The 19,538-nt window shown below is 49.5% G+C and overlaps 2 protein-coding genes across 8 annotated transcripts in view; one reads left to right on the top strand and one right to left on the bottom strand.

The window, feature by feature from the left end:
* RFFL (ring finger and FYVE like domain containing E3 ubiquitin protein ligase) overlaps positions 1–5,473 on the top strand; it is a 30,946-nt gene extending 25,473 nt beyond the window's left edge. For all 5 annotated transcript variants that reach the window (XM_048324348.1, XM_048324344.1, XM_048324347.1 and 2 more), the window contains 4 exons: positions 532–621; positions 963–1,170; positions 2,379–2,402; positions 2,923–5,473. In XM_048324348.1, the coding sequence (XP_048180305.1) occupies positions 532–621; positions 963–1,170; positions 2,379–2,402; positions 2,923–3,104 (504 nt within the window). In that variant the 3' untranslated portion in view covers positions 3,105–5,473. The remainder of the gene's footprint in view (positions 1–531; positions 622–962; positions 1,171–2,378; positions 2,403–2,922) is intronic.
* A 237-nt stretch (positions 5,474–5,710) lies between these two features.
* LIG3 (DNA ligase 3) lies at positions 5,711–19,263 on the bottom strand. 3 transcript variants are annotated; one of them, XM_048324341.1, is made up of 20 exons: positions 19,206–19,263; positions 18,424–18,986; positions 17,817–17,933; positions 16,757–16,954; positions 16,209–16,360; positions 15,147–15,313; positions 14,441–14,518; positions 14,173–14,341; positions 13,413–13,568; positions 12,880–13,011; positions 12,011–12,090; positions 11,526–11,613; positions 10,571–10,648; positions 10,198–10,321; positions 9,730–9,872; positions 8,901–8,975; positions 8,173–8,319; positions 7,062–7,236; positions 6,357–6,448; positions 5,711–6,238 (listed from the first exon to the last, which is right to left on the bottom strand). In XM_048324341.1, the coding sequence occupies exons 2-20, from the start codon at positions 18,965–18,967 to the stop codon at positions 6,002–6,004; spliced, it is 2,952 nt and encodes a 983-aa protein (XP_048180298.1). In that variant the 5' UTR covers positions 18,968–18,986; positions 19,206–19,263; the 3' UTR covers positions 5,711–6,001. The 3 variants fall into 3 exon arrangements, with proteins under 3 accessions (XP_048180298.1, XP_048180299.1, XP_048180300.1); XM_048324342.1 differs by having other exon boundaries at positions 5,711–6,235; XM_048324343.1 differs by having other exon boundaries at positions 18,424–18,851; positions 19,206–19,229.
* Between the last annotated feature and the right edge of the window lie 275 nt (positions 19,264–19,538).

Genomic DNA, 19,538 nt, shown 5'->3' with positions numbered 1-19,538 from the left:
AGTGGCTCCTGCAGGTGAGTCAGCTGAAATTACACTGCTCGTTTATCAAGTGTTCAAAGCAACTGCGCACCTTTCCTTCTCTGGCCCTGTTGCTGCTGCTCCCTCACTCGGTGTCTGCTGTTTGCTCACTCCAGAGCTCACCTGAGGAGGTGTTTTCCTGGTTACTGTGAAGGTCTGAGCTGTGTTAGAGGAGGGTTCTACCGAGCCTTGCACTGAGAGCTGTCAGAGTTCTGCCATGACACCCCAGCACAGTGTGACATCAGGGAAGGACTGCATATACACACATACAAATTTGGTGTATAAATCTGGTCTGCTCCAGCCTGGAGTTCTGTAATGGGGCTTTAAAGGTTCAGCTTCAGCAAGTGTTGCTTTGTGTGATTGCTGCACAGGGAAAACCCTCTGTGAGTGTGCCTGGCTTGTGCCTTGTCCTGCCCATGTCCTTCCAGAGGTCAGGGACTGCAGTGACACTGCCCTGGAGCTGATTTCCCTCCAGAAACCCACAGCTGGTGAAAGCTTTATTTCCTCTTCCAGGCCAATGGCCATGTGCCTCCGAGCCCAGCCTGTGGAACAGCAGCTGAGAATGCAGCAGAAGAAGCAGCAGCAGCAGAGGACGAGACACAGGTTTGTGTGTCCTGGAACTGGATGACAGGGAATACCAGGTTTCCTAGGCTGGATTTGCTACCAGAGATGAACAGTAACTGTGACTGACCAAACCCAGTCAACCCCTTCTGTGGCATCATCTTGTCCTCCACATACGGAAAGAATTGGTGTCACTTGGACACCGTAATAGAAATTACTTAGTTCTATCTCCAGATTTTGTGTTTCTGATGGAGGAATTCACAGAGTAAGCAGTGCCTGTACATCCAAACCTGAATTCCTGCTCACACACATGCTGAAAGTTGATTGAAATTGTAGTTCAAGGTGTTGAGGGCACGAGTGATTCCCTGTTTGTTCCCTCCCAGTCTACTGACTCTGAGGATAACCTGGTGCTGGGCAGGAAGGCCTCGCTGTCTGACCTGACGAGCATCGGGGACATCAACGCGCTCTCCGTGCGACAGCTGAAGGAAATCCTCGCCCGCAACTTCGTCAACTACAAAGGCTGCTGTGAGAAGTGGGAGCTGCTGGAGAGGGTCACTCGCCTCTACAAAGAGAAGGACCTTCAACATCTGGGTAAGAAACGTAGCAAACATGTGCCTGTTTCCCAGGTTTTGCCTTTTTATGGACAGCTGTACAAGGAAGTAGAACTCACATTTCTGGTGCAGCAGAGTGAGGAGGAAGGAGGGAGTGTTTTTGTACAGAGTGGAAGGAGCTGAACTCTGCTCAGCACTCCTTGTAGCTGTTTGAGGAGAGAGTTCTGGATGCTCTGGACAGGAACTGCGCTGAAGCAGCAGCACGAGGGCTGTGCATCCTTCACCTTGCTGTTGTGCATGGCCCTGACAGATCGCACTGGGCACTGCCTCAGCCTCAGAGCAGCTGGTGGGTGGCTGTACACGACTGGGTGTGCTGGGGTGAGCTCTTACCTCTTGGCTCATGGTACCTGACAAAGCCAGCAGGGAAATGCCCTGCCCAGGCAGGAAACTGCCACCAAAGAGCAGCTGGCAGATTCAGGGCAGTGCCTCCCAGGGCTGCCCAGCTGTGGGTAGCTGGGGTTTCACTTTCTTACCACAAGTCTGTTCCTGCTGCACATGCTGGGCCTGCACAGGTGGCTGTGAGGGGACACAGGTGCATAGAGAATGTATCTGGCCTGATCTTCCAGGTGCCAGTTTGCACTTCCAAGGGATTTCTTAAAAAAGACACATATTTGTAAATTACTTACAAGAGAAACTTACTTTAACACTTTGATTTCATACGTTTGTTTCTCAGTGCTGTCCAAAGCAGTGTTGTTCTCTTAAACACACCTCTCTAGGCTTTGTCCTCTATGGATGATCCAAGATTAAAGACACCAGCTTTGGGGTTATATTCTTTCATTATCTTGTGCTTTTGATGCAATTTATCCTTTTACTTCACTCACTGTGTCTGTGCTCAGCCATTTGGTGATTGTGTAACAGCAGAGGACCTGGCACAAGGGGCTGCTGCAGGTGCAGCACTGGGAAGCCAAACTGTGCTTACGTTCCAAGGCTGTCTTAACAGTTGACACATCCCTTGGGATCCCTTATCTCTGGAAGGCTTTAGCTGTTGTGTAAGCTCTCTATAGGAGAAGTTTCTTGCCAGTTGTTGAACCTGTCCTGATCAGAGCCCCAGCCTGAGCCTCCCATGGGCATCAGCAAAAAGCAGTTTTGGTTTAGCAACTCCCTCAGGGTTTTCAGCCCCTGCCTGGTAACACTTCTATCCCAGCTTCTCAGATTCTCACCAAAGCCCTCTCTCTTCTTCTGTTGCAGTTTTGGACACTGATGATCAAACTGGTGAGTGAGATCCTTAATCATGGAGTTGTTTATTGGGAAAAACCCTCCAAGATTGAGTCCAACCAGCACTGCCACAGCCACCCGTAAACCATGCTCCCAAATGCCACATCTGCATGGCTTTTAAATCCTCCCCAGGGTTGTTTATTCCACCACTGCCCTGAGCAGCCTGTTCCAGAGCTTGACAACCCTTTTGAAAATGGATATTAGGAAAAATTTCTATCTAAACCTCCCTGGCACAGCTTGAGGCCGTTTCCTCCTGTGCTGTTGCTTGGGAAGAGAAACCTGTGTTGCTTCATTTGCCTCATCACTGAGAATCTCAGTGGTATTTGTTTCCATCTCACAGAAATTAATGTGTAAAAGCTGAAACTTCTGCTCCTCGCCAGCTGCTGGAGCAGCCTCAAAGGGAATTCCTTCGCAGACCTTATCCCTTAGGGAATCCCTTCAGCAGAGCCCACTCGAATTGCACAAACCCGCCACACCTCCCTTTGTCTGACCCACCCGTGCTCTCCTGTCCCCTCAGGTGCTGCTGGGCCCCCCAGCACCGAGGACAACCTGTGCAGGATCTGCATGGATGCTCCCACCGACTGCGTGCTGCTGGAATGTGGGCACATGGTGACGTGCACCAAGTGCGGGAAGCGCATGAGCGAGTGCCCCATCTGCCGCCAGTACGTGATCAGGGCCGTGCACGTCTTCAGGACCTAAGGGTGGCTGTGGGGTCAGGGCTGCTGCTGCCTTAAAGCCTCAGTGCTCTTAGGAAAAGGGCCAACAACATCCCTGCAAATAATTACTTTGGAGATTAGCAATGGACCCCGCTGCAAGGGAGGGAAGGAGGAAGCCTGGGGAAAACTGCTCTGCTCAAGCCATGCCCGACTCTGCTCGTCCCACCATCGTGCTTTACACCACAGTGCCTGGACTCCTTGGAGCTCATTGCCAGCAATCATTAACCACCTCCATCCTAGGATAATTTGAGGACAGATGGACACCCAGCTTTCCACCAGGAAGATCAGCTCCAGAGGCTTTGTATTTTCCTCTGAATAATAAAAGTGAACTGGGATCTCAAAAAGTGTCCTTTGTTTTGCTGCTCAGGCTACACCCAGCAAAAAGTTGATTTTCAAAGATTAAAATGTCACTATGCTTGTTAATTTTATTTTTAACTTAATGTAAAATTGTTATGCTTGCAGGACAGGCAAGACCACCCCTGCTTTCCCTAATTCCAGCCTAGTGCAATTGTGGAAAAGTGTGTAATTTTTTATCAAGGTTGTCTTTGTATTAATGGAAACTGTCAGGGGAGGGAGGCTGGGAAAGCTCAGCCTTGCCCTGTGTGCTGGGTTTGTGTTTCTGTGCCAGAGGGAGGTTTCTGGTTTGATTTTGTCAACTTTGACTTCACAGCACGTGCCAGAGGTGGGGCTCAAACTGAACTGGCCTCACTTGCTGAGGGAGCTACAAATCCAAGGCTTGAGTCTTCCCCAGGGTTTAGTGAGGAAACCACGCAGCTGCAGAGCCGTGAGGACTCCACTGCTACACAATCATATTTAAGGACAGGTGACTTTTTCTTTTTTTAAAAGGGAATCAAGAAAAAAAAGCCTTTGTCTCCCTTGGATCCATGAGCAATCTCTGCTTCCCCCATCCTCCCCCGTGCTCAGTTCTACAGTTCTGTTAACTTCCACTGCTCATCAAAAGCAGTTTATTTGTCCTTTCTGCTGGTGAGGGTGGGGAGGAGGGAGTCTGTGGTCTGATCCCTGACAGCTCTCCTGAGCAGTGTGTTCAGCTGGAAGAGACTTCCTAGAGAAGTCTGGCAGTTCTTGCTGGAGGTGATTGTAGCTGGTGTATTTTCCCCTCAGTGGCCTGTAAGCATGCAGGGCACTTGGCTGCTGCACAGCCAAGCTTCAGCATCCTGCTGCCTTGAGTGTCCAGCACCATGGGAGTGTTCCCTCATCCCAAGGCAGCTGTGAAGCTGATTCCCCCCTGCAGCAGAGCTTTCCGGGCTGCCTGTGGGGAGCGGGGACGGCTCCGTGCTCAAACCTGGCTGGCAGCAGAGAACAGCACAGGCCCAGCGTCCCCTCAGCTCCTGAGGCACTGCAGGGCAGCCACAGGGACAGCACAGAAGCTCCTGTGCAGTGAGTGGGCAAGTGGCAACAGCAAATTCCCCTTGGGTGTTCTTGAACAGGGACAGTGCCACGAGAGCAGCTCAGCTCAGGGAGCCAGGGTCTGCTCTGGGAGCTGCAGCCAGAACAGCACCTGAGGTGAGAAATCCATGGCTCAGGAGGCAGCAGGAGAGGCGCTGCTGAGGTGCTCTCAGAGCTCCACAAAAATGCAGCAGCTGCTGCAGTTCACTGAACTCAGCATTCTGAGTTCTGCCTCTGTCCCTGGTCAGGTTGTTCTTTAATCTTTGACTTTAACAGGTTCCAGCACAAGAACAAACTGAACAAGTCAGTGCATCACGAGAGGACAGGTAAGACTCTGCTCTGGAGAGGGCACAGGGAGCTCGGAGAGCTGCAGCAACACACAAAGTGCTGAGCAGCCTCATTTGGGAAATTCACTGTGAAAATTCACGTTGTCATATTCTTCAATTAACTCAGGGCTGGGGGAATTCAGCAGGAAGATGATTCCCCTAGGGATAGATGTGCTTTTCCTTGTAGAGGGTAGGCTTATTTTCTACAGCAGGTAAATCAAGCTGCAGATCAATGCCTGAAATTTTAGGGATGAAAAGATCCACCCACCCTGTGACTCCAAAATGTGCTTTGTGAAGGGAGGACTCTTCTTGCTTCCCTTATAAAAATGGATTCTCTACTTATGGATATGAGGTTTTTTTAAAGGAAAATCAAAATTTGGAGGAAACTGATTAATGATCCAAAGGAATATAATGTTCTGAACTAATAAAGTAAATGGAAATATTTATGTGCTTTATGTACACTGTACATTGTTTAAAGATTTAAAGAGTTAATATTCTACTTGAAAGGGCATGTTATTCACTATTAAATCCTCTGGTACTATGATGGTTAAACTTACTAGTTTTGGTACAGAAGTCTGGTTTATAATTTTATAATAAAGTTGAAATGTGATTTAGTTAACTTTGTTTCTGACTGTTACAAGCAGACAGAGCTACTGCTGAACCTCAGCCAGAAGTTGGGATCCCAGGTGTTTAAATGTTGTTATTGGGGGGGTGCAGAAGAGGTTGGAGGGGGAAAAAATTACCTGACAACTCAAATGACCTTGGCACCACAGCCAAGAGTCCCATGAAGCTGATGGTCTGTTTTCCTGAACAGGAAGAGAAGAACCTGTGGAAAATAAGTCCTGACAGCAAAGGAGAAGCTGCTTCAGTTTTATTTCTTTATCTATAAAAATACCCAAACTTTAAAAACCCAAGGAGACTAAACCAGCACCTGGATAAGGGCAATGGTCTACAGAATGGGCAGGAAAAGGGGATTCAGCAGTGACATTTCTTCAGAGTTTTTTAAATTCATTCCATAGGGTTGCTCCGGATCTCTGTAGCTACCTCTGAGGGCATTTCCTGTCTATCCACATCTGCCAGAAGGAATCTCCCCTTTCCTTCCACCTCCCTATTCCCAGCTGTTCCTGTGCCAGCACTGCCCCCTCTGCTAGCACGGGGCCAGCAGCCTGCGCTTGCGGATGCATTCCCAGATCCACCTGGCAGTCACCCGCTGGGCGCCGGGATTGGCATCAATGTCCCCAAGCACGTGGGTGGCTGAGGCCGTGTCGAACTCCGGCACCAGGTCCCCGTCGTAGGCGATGAAGTAGCGGCGGATTCTGGCGAAGTCCTTCACGGAGGGGGCCAGGTACAGCTTCACCCCCGTGAAAATGTCCAGCAGCGGCTGCTGAGGGGGGAAGGAGAAGCAGAGCTTGGGCAAAACATTGCTTGGAATGGAGCTGGACAGACAACAACTGCCCCAGCGTCCTCCCACCCCGCCGTGGGTGCCTGCCAGCTGGCTGTACCTTTTTTCCGTTGTCCTCCATCTCCGATGCTTTTCTCTTCTCCCCTCGTTTCTCCTCGGCTTTCTGAGGGGATCCAATGATTCCTCTGCTCTCTAAAAACAAAAACTTGGCTCATGTGTGTGCTCTGTCCAGATACTTGGTTGTGTTTTAATGTGGGGGGAGAGTAAAGAGTAGAAGGGGAAAGTTTCCTCCCCTCTTTCAGGAAAATTCATGAATTATATTTTTTCTACTGGAAATGGTGAGGGGCAGCCTCCTGCCCCCATTCCCAGGCTGCTGCTGCCACCTGCTCTGCTGTCACCCTTCTGTCCTGTGTGAAACTGCCCAGCAATCTGCTTCATGTTCCAGCTCAATTCACCTGGAAACCACCTCCAGCCACGTGTCCCTTTATACACATGAATTCCACCCAAATAAAATCAAACACTCATGGCCAACACTGTCAAAGCAAAGGGCTGTGACCTGCAGGAGTGGGAGCAGCGAACACCAACCTGAACAGCATCATTAGAGCTGTTGCCATCCATCTTTTCCCAATCCCTGGACATCTCAGAGCTGTGCTACTCAATTCATACTGGGCCAAGCCAAGGACCTGAACAGCTTTGCCCAAGATCCCTGAGATCCATGTGCAAGGTGGGATCATCAAGCCTCTGACAGAAGGCAAGGACCCAGAGGACACAGGCCCAGGCTCCTCTCCTGAAAGCACCATCTTACCTTCTGCCTTCTGGGCTTTTGCAGGGGACTTGCTTGGGGGACTCTTAATACTGCTGTGAGGTGTGGAAGACCTGGAATTCTCATCATTCTCTCCACTGCTGCCAGCTGTGGACTCATCTTCCTCTCCAGCCACCACACTGAAATCAGCCTTCTCCTTGGAGAGCTGGTACAGCTCCTGCCCAGCAGAAAGAGAGCACTGATCATGTGTGACACTGGACACAAACTGGGATGCAGAGACTGCTCTGGATTTTTCCCCCCTGAAGTGTTTGCTCAGATGCTTTTTCTTCCTGCACCTCTGCAGTCATTTTCCTGTCAGCTCTGCCCCAGCATTCCACCCTTCTGTCTGGCATTAAGGGAAGCCACACAGGGAGGAACAAAAGCCACATCCACATCATCTGCCACAGAGCAAGACAGCCCCATTCACCAGAGCCTGAAGAGTGAGCAGTGCCCAGTGCTCAGAGCCCATCTGCAGAGGGGTTTGTTCCTCTCTCCTCCCCACAGGGATCCCGACAGGCCCCAGGGGGCTGCGTCACTCCTGCTTTCCATGGCACAAGCAGCCCTGGCAGCTGCTGCCAGCCCCAAACTGCAGCAACTCCTCTGAGCACAGAGCTGTCCCCCACTGCTGGGGCTGGCACTGGGCCCCTTCCCTCAGCACAGGAGGGTGAAGGGGTGGCTGCAGCCCAGGGGGCCTGGCTGGTGCCACTTGGCCCCTGTGCCCCAGGACACCCACAGGCACATCCCAAATGCCTCTCCCAAACTCAGCAACTGACAGGAAACCGAGTGACCATGGAGGGAATAAAGGTCAATTCCTCACCCTGGCACAAGAGCTGACAGAACCAATTGCCAGCACAGACTTTCCTCACAGGGCACAACACCACAACAGCTCAAGGGACCTGAGAGGCCTCCACAGCAGAACAACCCAGCCCGAGCCTGGCATGAAGGGAGAATGGAAGGTGCCATCGCAGGCAGCAGCCAGCAGGTGCCTTCACTGCATGCCCTGCTGTGTGATTTGTCTCTGAAGCACAGACTGGAGCCAGAACCAGCTCTCCCTGTGCTGTGGGGCCCTGTGCTGACCCACCCTGAGCTGCTGTGGGGCCCTGTGCTGACCCACCTTGAGCTGCTGCAGGTTGGTGGCTGTCTGCCAGTCCTTGTCGTCGCGGATGCGGGTGCAGCGCGGGAAGCGGATGGAGATCCCGTCCGCAGTGTGAGCCTCGGCCTTGGAGAACTCGGCCCCGGTGATCTCCCACACGGGGGCTTTCTAAACACAGCAGGGAGGAAGCCACGTCACATTCCCCTGCTCTCTCAGGAGGCAGCTCCAAAGTGTCTCAGCCCCGCTCACACCCCACCCCAGCACGGTTCCACATACACAAACTGCCCTTCCTGGTCACCTTCATTAGAAAAAGCTCATTTTTCACTAAGCCAGAGATCCTTCACTAACACAAAATGCCAATCTCTAAGTAACACCTCCTGTTTCAGGATACATGGCACAGACCATACTGACACATTCCCTACAACAACAGCAACTTTTGGGTTGCAGTTGTGCTTCAACCGTTTGAAGTCGGATTTCTCATATATCTCAAATTTAAAGTAAGCTCACTTCTGGAAGGGATTTAATGCACAAGAATATTTCCCAAAACTGCTGCAGGTGTGATTTCTTCATGAAGCTCTTAGCCTCAAATGCACCTGCAAGATTGAGAGATAAAAACTTGTGCTTAATTTCCCGTTCCAAGTATGAAGATTAATTTTGTAACAGAGACAACTTCTAAGTTGTCCTAAAGGATTTATAGAAGATTCCAGAGTAAGGGCTGGGAAATGCTAAATGATTATGAGAGCACTCACCTTTGGATCTGGGACAATGAAGTCTGGGTAGTAGATTTTGTTAATTTTTAGCCACCTTGGAATTTTACTAGGATCCTATTAATTCAAAGCACAAAATTAAAATTTTTGACACTTATCATCATATATAAACCTAATTCTACAAAAAAAGCTGTTGAAACACAACCTAGAAGTAGATCAGCATAGAAGTATTACATTGCCTTTGCATGGATGAAACTTGCACTGATCTGCAGCAGTTTCTCTCATCTAGAAAATCACAAATATTACCTGAAACAGCCCTCACTTCCTGTCATTCTGTGGCTGAAACAAGAACAGTTGCTCCAATTGTGATTCATGTAAAACTACAGATTTTTTTTTTTAAGCTTCTACAACTTTGATGCAAATGGCCTTCAGGATGTCAAGGTAATTTTAAAATTCAGCTCTTTGTTTATTTGTCCAGTCTTGAAAAGCAAGGTAAGCAATTTACAGAAATCTTAACTCCAACCCCAGGTTATGGAGCCACCAGACCAGAGTCTGACTGAGCACTTCCCTCCCACAGCCCCATCTAGTGACTGCCTTTGCCAATCACAACGTGCCCAAAAATCCAGATAAAAAATTGCTATCTTCCCAAGGAAACTTTGCCCTAGCAGGAAACAGATGGTGCCTGGCTTCCCACTCAGTGTCTGGGTACAGATCCCAGGCAGTGCCTCATGCAGGAGCTGGCTGCACTCACACCTCACTTGTGGGAAGTGGTTGATGTGCTTTAACTCTGATTCATTCCTGGCAGGGCACTTCCACCCTGCAGTGAAGCAGCACCTCAAGGGCAGCTCAGCCCTTGGCTCTCCCCTCTCACCTTGCTGATCTTCACCATGTCCAGCTCTGTCTGCAGACGTGCCAGGGTGGCGTCATCGTGGCCACCGGAGCACTTGGTCACAGTGCACCACTTCTCGCTCTTGGGGTCGTAGCAGCCCATGAGGAAGATGGACATCATCCCACCTGCACAGGGACAGCAGGGGCTCACACCTTCTACAGGACAAGCCAAAACCCTTTTCCATCTTTGGGAGCCAAAGGGGCCTGGGCTGGTGTGGAGCATCAGCTCCACTCAAAAGCTGAACAGAGCCTCTGCACTGTGCAACAGCCCAGCCCAACACCTCCAGCTCTGCTGTGCCAACTGCCCACAGCAAACCCACAGCCCAGCACGTGATGGGCTGCAGCAGGCAATCCCTGCTCCAGCCACTCTCCTTCTGGAGGCCTGCAACAGGAATACCTTGGGAGTTCCCTGAACAAACAGATCTCTGCCTTAAGCCAACTCCAGACCTACCTTTACTGCCTTGTCCATAGAAAGCCCCCAGCACCACCAGGTCAGCTGTGTCAGCCATCGCCCCCTCATTGAGATAATCCTTCTTCACCTTCAGCCAGTGGCGTTTCCCTGGTTCATAACTACCCTGTGCAAAGCAAGGCAGAGCCCCTCAGAGAGATCCCCTGGTGGCAGCAGCACCTCACACAGCCCTGGCCTTTACCCAGCTCAGCAGCTCCTGAGCACAGAAGGAGGAGCAGCTTAGACTGGATGGCAGCATTGAGAGGAACCCAGAGATGTTTCAAGAATGCTCAGGGTGTGATTCTGTCTCAGAGCTGGTTCTGCTGTCATTCCCCAATTCCCAGCTTACACCAGTAAAGAGTGAATGTGAACTTGCCTTGACATCTTTCAGCACCAGCCCTTCCAGCCCCTCCCGGATGACTCGGGTGATCATGTCTGCCAGGTCTGAAGCTTTCTGGAAAGGAGACGGATCATGGTTAGCTCAGGACTGTAAAAAGGGCTGAGGTCTGCAGGCTTTTTGTTTGGAGCAGCGGTGCACTAAACCCAAAGCAACTGCAGAGAGATGAACAGGTAGTTTCACAACAGTTCTCCTAAGAGGATCCTGTACACGTTCTCTTTGCTGCACATTCAGTGACCAAGCTGGGAACATGTCCCCAGAAGAAAAGGTTTGTCTAGTTAAAAAGTACCCCCCAGAGACGTGGCTGCCCCACTGACTGTGTCCCAGTATGTCCCAGATCAGATTTTCTCAGCCAGCAGCACCAGCTTCCTTCTCTATCCAACTGCCTTGGGACCTATGAACCTTCTTCTGCCCAGAATTTCCAAGCATTCTCCACCAAAGCCAAAGTGCTACAGAAATCAGTAGCAATGGGGAAGAATAATGGGACATCAGGCTTGTGCATAAGCAAAGGAAAAGCGCAGCATGCTGCTGCCTAAAGGCAGCTTTTAGCAGCCAGGGTGTCTCAGGCTGTGTGGCACTTGAAGCTGCCAGTTTGGGAAGCGGCAGCAGTCTGGCTCCCTTCAACCACGCTGCAGTCACAGCTCTGCACTGCACAGACTGAGTGACAACAGGCTTTAGCTCCTCCTAACAGTGTCAGAGCGACAATGGCTGGAAAATCATTAACAAGCCAAAAAACTTGAGGTATGCAAGTTAAGATTATGCTGAAGGGGTTGGAGCCAGCACAAGACGGGAATACAGAACTGGCTCAGGAAGTCTTGCACACAGAGCAGAAGCAGAACCATTTTTCCAGGGTGAATTTGCAGACTTAAATCATTAAAAAAAAGCCAAGTGGTGAAGGAGCAGGGTTAGGGTTGTAAGGGCACCCTGGACTCACTGTGACGTGTTTCATCTCCGAGAACAGGATCCGGTTGGGGATTTCCACCATGTTGTCGTGGAGGAACTTGCGCCGTTCACACAGGGGCCTAGAGCAGGGCATGGACAGTGAGGGACAAGCAACAATCCCAAGAGCAACACTGAGAAAAAGCTCTTTAAGTCATTCAATGATTCATCCCAGAGAGTTCCAGAGAGGACAACTCGTTCTTACTTTCCTCCAGGAAGTGACAGAACAGAAATTCCACGTTAATTGTGTGTTTAGGGGACATGAGCAGCTGAGATGCAGCTAATCCCAATATCTGGGAGAGCAAGAGGAGCTCCACAGTAAAACTCCTTGGCACGGCAAGATCCCTCCCAGGCAGCCCTGATTTTACAGTGAGTGGCCAGTCTGACAGCCCAGGTGAACTGGTCTTTCTGCACTGGTGGAGTTTTCCAGCCAGTTTATCCTGGGAAACCAGCCCAGCCACTCTCCCCTGCCAGACACACCTGTCCATCAGGCTGACGTCATTGAAGTAGATGCAGTCAAACACAAACAGGCAAACGTTGGCATCTTGGAAAGCAGCTTTCTGAAACACAATGAACATCAACCCAGAGAATTCTGCAGGCACAGCAAACAATTTTAGAAAAGTAATAAAAACAAAAGGATGGATTTTTCTCTCTATAATGTTTTAGGTATGATAAGCTTAGGCCTCTTCTACAAGTATTCTGAGAATTAAGATTTACATTGAATGTGACAAAGCACAAGCTAAGAAGATAAAAAATGTTCATTTCCTAGGAATGGGAAATAATGCTAAAAATATTAATGACTTTGGGCAATGCAACATCTGTCACTACTGCTGCAAAAAACCCAACACATTTCTAGAGACAGCAGATTAATGGCTACTTTTAACTTAAGCAGTTATAGTTCAATTTTCATTTTCCTGTCCTCTTCCTCACCCCCATTCAGTCTAGACACAAGGACTACATAACTCTTATATGGAATAATCACTGCATCCCTGTGGTCTCCCAGGCTGCCATACATTGCTCAAGCCATGACAAACAATGACAGAACTGCAAGATTTTCCAAAGATTTTTTAGTATTATTATGACCTTAATTTAAAATTAATATTTTAGTATTAATATTGTGAGATGAAGTTTTGTTAATGTGCTGCCAGTGGTCAGGTTAATATCCAATCTACTGTATTAGAGCAGTAGCTTTTCAATATCAGCCTTCTCAGGGATCTTTTTTTTCCCCCCAGATGCTCTAACAAGCACCAGAGCTCTGAAATGACGCTGTGATAATTAACAGAATGTGTTTAAAATAGCAGAATAACAGCCTTCAAACACAATAAAGCATTTTTAATTTTTTTTTTTACCTTGTGCACACCAAGAGTCCCAAAAGGAAGTGGCTTGCCAGTTTTATTGTCAATTAGGAGAACTTCTGAATCCAGGATCATACTTTGCCCACCAGGGAAAGCCTGGGGGATGAAGTCCTTAAAATGGGCTACCTTGGGAAAAGAAAAGAAAAATAACTGGCTGAAGAGAGGGATTCACTCAATGCAGGTGTTTTCTCCACAAGTATCTGAGGCACATGTGGCACATCTGCACTGCTCTGGTACCCACAGCAGTCTACAAATAGAAAAATGAGGCTTTAATAAACAGAACCAAGGCATCCAGCTGGCACCAAGGCTCCCAAAATGCAGTGCACAAAGAGGACTCTACAGAAGACAGATGAAATTTGGTTCCAAGCTCTTAATGTGCATCAAAATTAAATGATCACAATGTTAAGTGTTGCTTTTCCAGATCCTACACATCTCCATAAATTACAAGTAAGTCTCCAAGAGAAGGAACTATTGGGAATGCAGTGGGTGAGCTGGCACAAGGGATGAGGCAGTGCCCAGGTGCTTACTTTGTGGGGGAGCACAGGTTTGAGGCTCCTGCTGAAGTAGCTGAAGTGATCTCCGTTCTTGTGCACCTGCACGCGCTCGCCGTCGTACTTGATCTCGGCGTACATCCCGTTGGGACACTTCTTCATGGCGTACTCGATGGACTTGCAGGCCTCAGCCTTGGGGACAGAGGATCCAGAACCCAGGTGATACATGGGAAATAAAGCTACTCCTCCCTAAGTTCATGAATGAGCTACAATGAATTCCCTTGTGCAGCTAATCTCTGTTAGCAAGTCCAAGTTTTCCTTAATTACTCGCTCACTTAGAATCATCTGCATATGCCCAGATAATTACAGCTTTTCAGTGCTTATCCCCTCCAAATGCTTTAAAATGCACTGTGCCTTTTGTAGGAGTGTGCTCAGCCCAGAAGTAAATATTTAACTCTGCTTTGTTCACACAAAAAGCCTGACTTATTTGAATCTCTAATCCACTGGAAAGCTTAACGCTACTTCCAGAGAAAGGATCAACTTCTGCAATGACAGCAAACAAATATAAAAGACTGAGAGCAAGACTGAAAGCAAGGCAAGGTTTTAGCTTGGCAGTGGCACTGAAGGTGCAAGTACTGAGCATACTGAATACTTGGCCTCGTGGAAGGAGATGCTTTCTGAACTGGCATTAAACAACACTGAGCCCTGCACAGTCAGCCCGTGCTGAACAAGCACTGACCCTTCCAGCTGGGGCTCTCTGCTCCCTGCCTGCCTGGCAGGAGGGGCCCCAACCTACCAGCATGGGCTGCACCGGGGTCATGAGCGAGGCCTGCACGCTCAGGGTCCTCTTCAGCCCCGGCGCCTTCTCGGCCTCCTGCTGGTTGTGCAGCACCCGCTCCACCACGTCCTGCAGGTTCCGCGAGGCCTTGAACGCCTCGTAGGCGTTGGGATCCAGAGCATCCAACCTGCAACCCATTGGGGAGGGGGGAACATTGATCAGCCCCAGGCCTGCTGCTGCTGCTGCCTCAGGAAATGAGCTTTTCTGGGTTTATTAAAGCACTTACACGTGCTTTGCTCCAGCATTCATTTTCAAGTCATGCTTAATTAGCCTGATGATGCATTTCAGGTCGTTGCCCGTACACCTGAAGAAGAGAAGATTCAGCAATGGTAGACATTGAACTGAACAGCTTTCCAGCTGAAAAGAAGGAACTGATCCAGGTCTCTTTAAAAAAAGGCCCTCCCTGTGTGGAGGGTTTAAACAAAACTGAGAACACACGTTACTAGTGACACCTCAGAGGCACAAGGGGATATCCAAAAGGCTTTCCAGCATCTTTATGCCAACATTAGTTCTGCCTCGGTGTTGATGTACCTTCCAAAATTTACTTAATTAACACATCAAGAGTAGCTAATAGTAAAATCCTCAGCCTCAGAGCAAGAATTTTTGTCTAAAAGTCTTGAAGGCTTTCCCCAACATATTTAAGAACAACAACTTAATTAACAGTTAAACACCATTAGTGTATTTCTGCAAATCACTTGTTTGGTACTGACTGAAGAGTCCTGACAGGCAGGGATGAAGTTCTCTGGCATGAACAAGAGCCATAAATATTCTCCATTGCTGTCAAGGGTGTCTCAATCACACCACTAACAGCAGCTTACAGATGCTAATTAATCAGTCTCTGTGGCTCATAATCAAGTTTTCACCTACTCCAGCTTGCAGAGAACCACTCCCAGTGTTTGGGCAAACCTTCAGAGGCAGATTCCTGCCCTCACCTGCGACTGATCTGCTGCAGGACAGTCTGCTGGTCATCCTCCTTGGTGAGCTTGGACAGCTGGATTAGGAATTCATCGACCTCCTGGATGGTCAGGAGGCTCTTGGCTGCTGGAGGACAAGTCTTGCTCTGCTCGAAGAAGATCCGTATGGTCTCGGAAACATCTCCCTGTCTCCAAAAACAAAACCAGGGTGTGGATGAGAGGCATGGCCAGAGAATGGGGGTGCCACTGGGGATTCAGCATGGTTGCAGTGAGGATAAAGGACAGGAATGATGCTGGGATTGTGCAAAGAAATCAAACACTCAAGGAAGCTGCCACGACACATAAAGCTGCTCAGCTGTTTCATTTGCCAAAAAAGGTAATTAAGAGTACCAGCATCATTTCATGGCTCTATTTTTCACTGCTGCAGCAGCACAGACCCTTTATTTCCTCAGGATGAATCCACTTGTAAATCCAAGGATGTGGGACAGGCTAGTGATGTCACTAGAAGGCACTACATAGCAAGGCAATGAACAGAGATGAAAGAATTACCTTTACTATCTAATTCACCCCTTTTCTGCACCTTGCAGTGAATCAGAGGGTGCACAGTCAATCACCAACTCCTGTGCACAGGGACTCAGTGCACAGCTGAGCACTTGCAACTGTACCAACTTAATTGTATCAACCAACTGCAGCTGCCAGTGACAGGTCTGTTAATTGAATCCCAGGTTTTGATATGTGATGGTACAAAAGGAGTCACATAAATCAGTTCTGTAGGAATGTACCAGACAAAGGAGTTTAGACAAACAGATGCAGCCCACCTTGCCTAGATAATTTTAGTCTTGCTTTCTAAAGCTTTGCAGGTGGATTCTTATCCTGCTTTCTGGTCAAGCATGATTTTCTACAGGTTCCAGATGGCAGAAAATGCTACAAAAACTGCTAAAGCCAAGGAAAACCAAAATACATCACCAGCTCCCATTCTAACAGACAAGCTAAGGAGTAAAAAAAACCCAAACCATTACAGAATTCCCATAAGCAAAGGGCTGAACAGCAGGAATTAAGAGAGCTGCTGTCTGCACTCACCTGCTCCAGGTCCCGGACCATTTCTTCCTGGTTGCAGTTAAAAATCCTACTGAACAGCTTTACAATCTGCTTATCATTCAAGTTGTAAACTATTTTAATGACACCTGGTAACAGCAGCTTAATGGTCAGGTATACATCACCATGAAAACCATCTGGAAAAAAAAAAAAGTCACATTATGACTCTGATGATTTATTTTCATGTCCTGGCTCTGGTTTGTGCCCATTTGAATAACCCTGGGATAAAACCCACAGCCGGGGCTTCTGTTTGCTCCACATGAAAGGAGTTCTTAGGGGAAATACCCACAATGTGCCTCTAAATCTGATCCCAGCACTAAATTTGGCACCTACAACACGAGTGAGACATTTTTGTCTGAATTTGCTATTTAAAGAGGAGTTCTCTTCTCAAAGATTATCTCCACAGTTCAGAAATCACCACAGCACAAGGCTGGGACCACACAACAATCAGATTTTAATTTCACCTTTCCTTTTGAACTCAAGACTTTGAGGCTGATTGTGAGAGGGCTGAGAATGCCAAGCAGGAGCCATACCTCCTGCAGATCCCTTCCTGAGGAAGTCCTGGATGATCTGTGTTTTCACATTGTAGCTTGGCTTTTCGGCCACCATGGCACAGAGCTTCCGGAATTCCCGCAGCAGGCAGTCCTTGTGCTTGGGATCACACTTGGATGCAGACAGGCTGGACTTGTGGGCAGAGTTTGCAGGGGCATCTTCTGAATTCTTTGGCTTGGCTGCATCAAACACATCACAAGTTGCTTTTTTTAACAATAAGGAGCAAATGTTGAAGTTGCCTCTGCCTGGCAAGCTGGGAACAATCCCAGCGTGCTGGCAAAGCTTCAGAGCTAAAATTGATGACTTTTATAAAAACCTTCAAACTATTTTTACCCTTCACGTTACACCAGAATTTTCTGGCTCTTAATTCTACCAGAAAAATATGATTAAACCACAGTGTAAAGGAATTTCTCCTTCCAGATGCCTCTGTTTTATTTATTTGTTCATTTTTTTCTACTTCACAGGTTTTTGCCCTTCACAGCAAGATGTGTGCCTAAGGTAATTTCTAAAATGGGGGAATATGTCCCAATCCCCTTTTCTCTCCTAACACCAATCCCCTACAGGAGGTGATGCCTTTGGCTGTGTTGTGGCTCTGGGCAGTTTGGAGCTCCAGGTGGGTGTCAGGTCAGTCAGAGCTCACACAGGGACTGTCCTGCTGGCAGCTGCTCCTCAAGACAAGTTTTCCCTTCCATGAACACCCTAACTGAGAATCCCTCACCAGTTTTTCCTGGATTTTGAGCTTCAGATGGGATAACTTTAGGCTATGCCTTCAGTTTGACTGGAATGAGCCAATGGATGCAGGCAGATGGAGTCAGTCTGACAATGAGGGGCATGGCAGAACCTTTGTTTCCTTGGGAATATTGAAAACTCCAACATCTTTCAAGACTGACAGCCTAAGCAGGCATTGACACCTTCTGGCAAACCAGAATTTAAAAAAACTAAGACTAAATCACCTACAGAAAAAACCTGCTGATCTGAGGCAACCTCTGATGCTGAGATTAGAAGAAACTGATTTCCCAGAACCAGTTTCTTGATTCTTACCAGTGAATCCAGAGAATTTCTTTGGTGGATCTTTTGTGGTCAGCTGTCCTGTGGCAGTGAGCTTTGCCTGCACTATCACCTTTTTCTTCGGGGTACCTCCAGTCTTGGAATTGGCTTCTGGAAAGCAGAAAGGTTCAAAGAGGCAGTCAGGAATAATCTCATACGTCCCTCAACGTATTATGTATGCTAGAGAGTAAGAAGCCTTAACAGAAATGAGAATTGAAGGAGAAAAAAAATGTTGATGGTTTTTTTTTAGATAACAGAAGTTAAAGAAACATGTAATTTTTTTTAAAGATCACAGAAAAAGGTGAAAATGGAAAATAACTGATGCTTCCTCATGGGTTTTATTTGCTGTTGAATTAAATCACCTAGGCCTTGCCCACAATCAGTTGTGACAAATGAATTGAGGAGTACCACTGTAAAAGTGACCATTTCTTCCCTTTCCTACATGGCTGAGACAGGGATTGCAGCAGCACCACACACTTTGTCCCTAAGGCATACAAATTAATCCATGAGGATTTCACGGCAAAGACACAGCTGGGTGACAACCTGTGGCATAACTTGAAAGCAAGGAGAAAAGCGACCCAGGCACTGCCTCGTGCCTCACCTGATATGTACTTGTTGATTGTTTCTTTCTCCTCATCCTGCAGCTCTTCCCACCCCTCCAAGTCTGTGATGTCTTCGATTTTCTTGGTGGTGGCCCGGGCCTTGTCCAGCTTCTCAAACATGCACTTGACATGGTACCACTCCTTCATGTCCCCCCCGGACTCCGTGAAAGGATTGGGGACAATTTTCCCAATGCGCACCATCCCCTTCACGATCTTCTCCTTGCACTTCTTGCAGCCCGCGGTGCCTCGCTTGGCATAGTCCACACAGTACCTCTGCTCTGCCATGTCCTCCGCAGCTGTGCGGGCTGAGCGCGGCCAGGCGCCCAAAAGCAGGGAGAGACGAAACGCTCCGGCAGCGCCGCGCTGGTCTGTGGCTGGCAGGGAGACAGGCTGGAACAGCAGCTGACACCAGTGGCCGGGCCTGACTCTGACACAGCAAGAGAAGGGTCTGGGCAAGGAGAGCTGTGGGCGAGGGCAGAACAGCGCTGTGCCCCTGCCGAGAGCGCGGGCAGCGTGGGACAGTGCCCTGCCGCCCGTGGGCATCCAGCCTGCGCTGCGGGTGCTGCGAGCGACAGAGGAGACACTGAGCACCCTCAGCGGTCCCAACCCTCACCCCCGGCCCGGCCCGCGCTCCCCTGCCCCACACCCCAACACCTCACGGCGCCCTCCTCGCTCCCAGGCCCTCTCCCGCCCCGAGGCCGCTTTCCCGCCCTGCCCGTCCCGGGCCAACCACCGGCTCCCATCGCCGCCGCATGCCCCAGGCCGCCCCCCCGCCGCTCACCGAGCTCCTCACGGTGCCGCCATCCCGCCCCCCGCTCCGTCCGGACCCCCAGGGCCCCCCCCCAGCCCCTCAGGCCGCGGCCGCGGCCGGCGCCGGAACACGAGCGCGCCCACCCGGCCTCCGTAGGGCCACGCGCGCGCGCGCGCCGCGCCAGGCCCCGCCCCTTCCGCCCCGAACAGCGGCCAGGGGCGGGGCAAAGCCAGGCCACGCCCCCTCGCCCCGTCTCGCCCCGCCCCCAGCACGCGCCGGGAGCCGTTTCCCGCCTCGGGCGCGGCTGAGGCGGCACCGGGACAGCGCCTGAGGCGGTGCAGGGTCCGTGCCCCGGGGCGGCAC

This window comes from Corvus hawaiiensis, chromosome 20, assembly GCF_020740725.1.
Source record: "Corvus hawaiiensis isolate bCorHaw1 chromosome 20, bCorHaw1.pri.cur, whole genome shotgun sequence".
NCBI classification, from domain to species: Eukaryota; Metazoa; Chordata; class Aves; order Passeriformes; family Corvidae; genus Corvus; species Corvus hawaiiensis.
This window is presented reverse-complemented; position numbering and strand designations above follow the sequence as displayed.

Bases quoted from the DNA above. Each gene is read 5' to 3' on its own strand.
- LIG3 (XM_048324341.1), bottom strand. From the start codon at position 18,967: ATGCCCACGGGCGGCAGGGCACTGTCCCACGCTGCCCGCGCTCTCGGC. The intron at 14,342-14,440 runs GTAAGTGCTTTA...AATGGGTTGCAG, and splicing joins AATGCTGGAGCAAAGCACGT to GTTGGATGCTCTGGATCCCA. The intron at 10,322-10,570 runs GCAAGTTCACAT...TGCTTTGCACAG, and splicing joins TGGTGCTGAAAGATGTCAAG to GGTAGTTATGAACCAGGGAA.